Genomic DNA, 3,432 nt, shown 5'->3' on the forward strand with positions numbered 1-3,432 from the left:
GATATATCTTACAGTCCGTTGATAATTTGAGTGTCTAATGTCACCTAAATAAATGAAAATTTACTTTAAAAATGTACCTAATTAAATTAGCAACATCCTTTCTCGACATATTCTGAAACTGATGTCTGATCTGTAATTCCTTCCTAATATAAAATGACAAGCTTTGGATTGTGCATGCCAGCGTCACCTGGCACTAGCCAGACAAACACAGACATTGATCAACCGTGTGGCGATGTGCTGGTAAAGCAAAATGAGAAAACGACGCAATTTGTCACTCAAAAGAAGCCATTTGTCAAAGGTGCCGCAAACTTGTCAGGTAAGTGCTTCCCCTGAAACTAATCAGCAGTCATCAACTAGGACCCCATCCTGATAGTCATACAGAAAGCGTTGCTCCTCCACATTTCCCCCAGCAAAATAAACTCCATTTGGTTTTTTTTTATTTTACGTCGTTAACTTTTACAATCGTTTGACTATTAGTCTTATTCTAAATTTTTATTCAAATTACAAGTCATACTAAAAGTTACTATAATAATAAATCAAATAATAATAAAATATTAATATATACTTTTTATAATAAAATAAATGGTCAAAATAAATATAAAATTCAATGGCGTAAAGAAAAGTGGAGGGAGTAGTTTTCCTCCACTTGGAGTTTATTTGGCGATAGGCCTTGTTAAGGGTTAGTAGCCTAGATTCCCTGTTATTTCACTCGCACGCTTCCCGAGCTACTAAATCGTGTGTTTTTTGCTAAATTTTTTTATGAAAAAGTTGCTTTAGAAAATCATAACAATCCATATTTTATTTTTTTTATAACTGATAATTAATTAATCACGTACTAATCAATTATTGTTATGTTTTCCGCACGCCGTTGGTGGCATGCATGCAATGGAATGCAGAGGAGAGCTGCCTAACCTCCCAAATTGCAAAGGGCAAAATGCCCCACTATTATATATTTGGCTCTAATGTCGTGTGATCCGCGAGTAGGAAACGGGAGAAAGGCAGCTTGGCTTCACCTCGTTCGTCTCTCGCTCATGCATGCCTCCCGTGTGGGTCACTGAGACTGAGAGCGTCCTGCACATCGCGTGCGTGTGAGCTAGCTGTTTCACGGATCAGGATATGATGCAGCTGAAGGCTCGGCGATCCGCCGCTGCTTCTTCCCTGCAGTTTGCTCTCGTCTTCGCCCTGCTGATCTCGAATTCATTGGCAGGTACAGTAATTAATCCCGTCTATTATAATATACCCTACCAAGTTCTTGATCTTGTGATCATCCTTTTGTTTCAAAAGCTGTTTTAGTTAAATCGACCCTGCCTCTCTCTAAGTCGCTAGCTGTAGCCTGTAGCTTAATTTCGTAGAGTATTAACTCCCACAAGTGTAGGAATACATATATATACACCAAATTTAAATGTTTAGTTGCATTGCTAACTAATACTGTTGCTTTGCTGACCATAATTTCGCGAATTAATGCTTAGAAAATGGAAGGCTTGTTTACGTGAGGATCATTTTAGTGGCGTGAGGAGGATTGAGAATTAATAAAGCTCTGCGCCAGCGCGCTCATTTAAGCTAGCTAGCTTGGTTTATGTCATGACCCGGCCCTCAGAAAGAGGTGCACTTTGCTTAATTGCCTTCTTAACTTATAGTCCCGTATTATGTACTACTTGTACGTACAGGGAGACAACGCAGCTTCATGATTGATCAAGGTTCTGCTCAGCTTCAACAGGTATATCGAACAAGTAAATCCTCTCATTACCGGTCATTCGGTCAATGCTCTCTCTCTCTCTCATTCATTCGGTCAATGCTCTCTCTCTCTCTCTCTGAGAGAGGGAAGAGAGATAGATAACAAAGTATATATAGGGAAAGAATCATCAATAGATAGTAGTACATGTTAAAAGGATGGATCAATCATCATGCAAGCACACACGTCCAACTAATCAGTCCATCCAAAACTAGAAGCGTAGAACATTTTTCCCATCCTTAAAAAATACCACTGTTTTCTATGTAAAATTCGGTACCTTCTGCTTATCAAGGATGGTAAAATTATAGGACATCTCCACCTACATACTCATAAGAAACAAATCATAACCATCTGTATATCATTTGTTTTTCTCACATACTTCCCTATCTTCATCAATCACAACCCTCTGTTCTATCGACCTTAAACTTTCTTTAAAAAAAAAAAGAGCGTCTTTACGTTATTGGACGGAGGAAGTACCTGCTTCGGTGCTTTCACCACTTTGTGCTTCATTTCTTAGAACAATATATTGCAGGGACCAGAAGCTGAAAAGAAAAATGGAGCACGGATACAAGTGCATGGCCGGATTCTCAGTGTGAAGACAAATGACTACGGCAGTTACGACCCTTCCCCATCCATGGACAAGCCTCACTTCAAGCTCATACCCAACTGATTAATCACTTGATCCACAGTGGGGAATTAATTAAGCGAGAACGATTCTACCTTTATATGGGGGATTTGATGTATAGAAATAGAGGTATTCCTAGCTAGAGACTTGCTCATATTGTAATTAGTACTCTAATATAGATGTGACATAGATGCTGCTTTTGCTTAGCCCAAATTATCTCTCAACGTTTTGATCCGCTGACCATGTCATACGAGTTCTCAATGTATTCTACTTGAATTATACATAGCTAAAAGTTTTTTTTTCTCAAGTGGGAGTTTTGCCAATATTTTCTCTCTGTTACATATTGATCTTCTCTTCTATGTCGTAGTGATTACATGTTCTTATTCTAATTAGAGTATGTGTCTTTGTTGCACCACAATCCACAGACATGGGTGCGTAATTAAACACACAGGTCAACGTTCGAATTGAAGACATTACATTTAAAATATGTTAGCGCAGAAATATGTGCTAAACATTAAGGCAATATATGTGCTCAACTTAATATTTATCGAAAAACTCCATATACCCACCACCCCTCTAAACATTAGATTTAAAGTCTATACAACGGATTATTTTAGGTACACCAAAAGTATTTTACACCATCCATTATCCATTGCTCCAAGGGCTAGCCCCAAACAAGGTGATATATGATGTGCACAATGGTTGCATATATGATGGTCATGGTGACATCTTCAAGGAAAATTGTCACCCGTGTTAGCATGTGTAGCTCATCACATAGCGCATGATCTTGGTCATATATTTGAAGATGTGCAAAAGAAAGCAATAAACTTTTGTCATGTAACATTATTAGTTTCCGCATGGGCAAGGGTGGTCGAATTTTTTAGTGAACTGAAGATAGCTAAGATTTGAGATAAACTTTGATCACCTAACTACAACTATATGACATGTTTGTGTTGCCCCTTAGCAATGGATATACTCGGTTTTGTTGATCTTAGCGATACAAACCAACCTCGACTAAGCAAGCAAATCAAAAAACAAGAAATAACAAGATAAAAGTGGTCTGAATTGCAAACCA

General features: G+C 38.1%; 1 protein-coding gene across 1 annotated transcript; it reads left to right on the plus strand.

Annotated features, from left to right (window-relative positions):
* The first annotated feature begins 982 nt into the window (after positions 1-982).
* On the plus strand, positions 983-2,674 carry LOC121053557 (protein CASPARIAN STRIP INTEGRITY FACTOR 1-like). Its single transcript, XM_040520990.1, has 3 exons — positions 983-1,207; positions 1,668-1,717; positions 2,265-2,674. The coding sequence occupies exons 1-3, from the start codon at positions 1,117-1,119 to the stop codon at positions 2,400-2,402; spliced, it is 279 nt and encodes a 92-aa protein (XP_040376924.1). The 5' UTR covers positions 983-1,116; the 3' UTR covers positions 2,403-2,674.
* The last annotated feature ends 758 nt before the right edge of the window (positions 2,675-3,432 follow it).

This window comes from Oryza brachyantha, chromosome 2 (genome assembly GCF_000231095.2).
Source record: "Oryza brachyantha chromosome 2, ObraRS2, whole genome shotgun sequence".
In the NCBI taxonomy this organism is placed as follows: domain Eukaryota; kingdom Viridiplantae; phylum Streptophyta; class Magnoliopsida; order Poales; family Poaceae; genus Oryza; species Oryza brachyantha.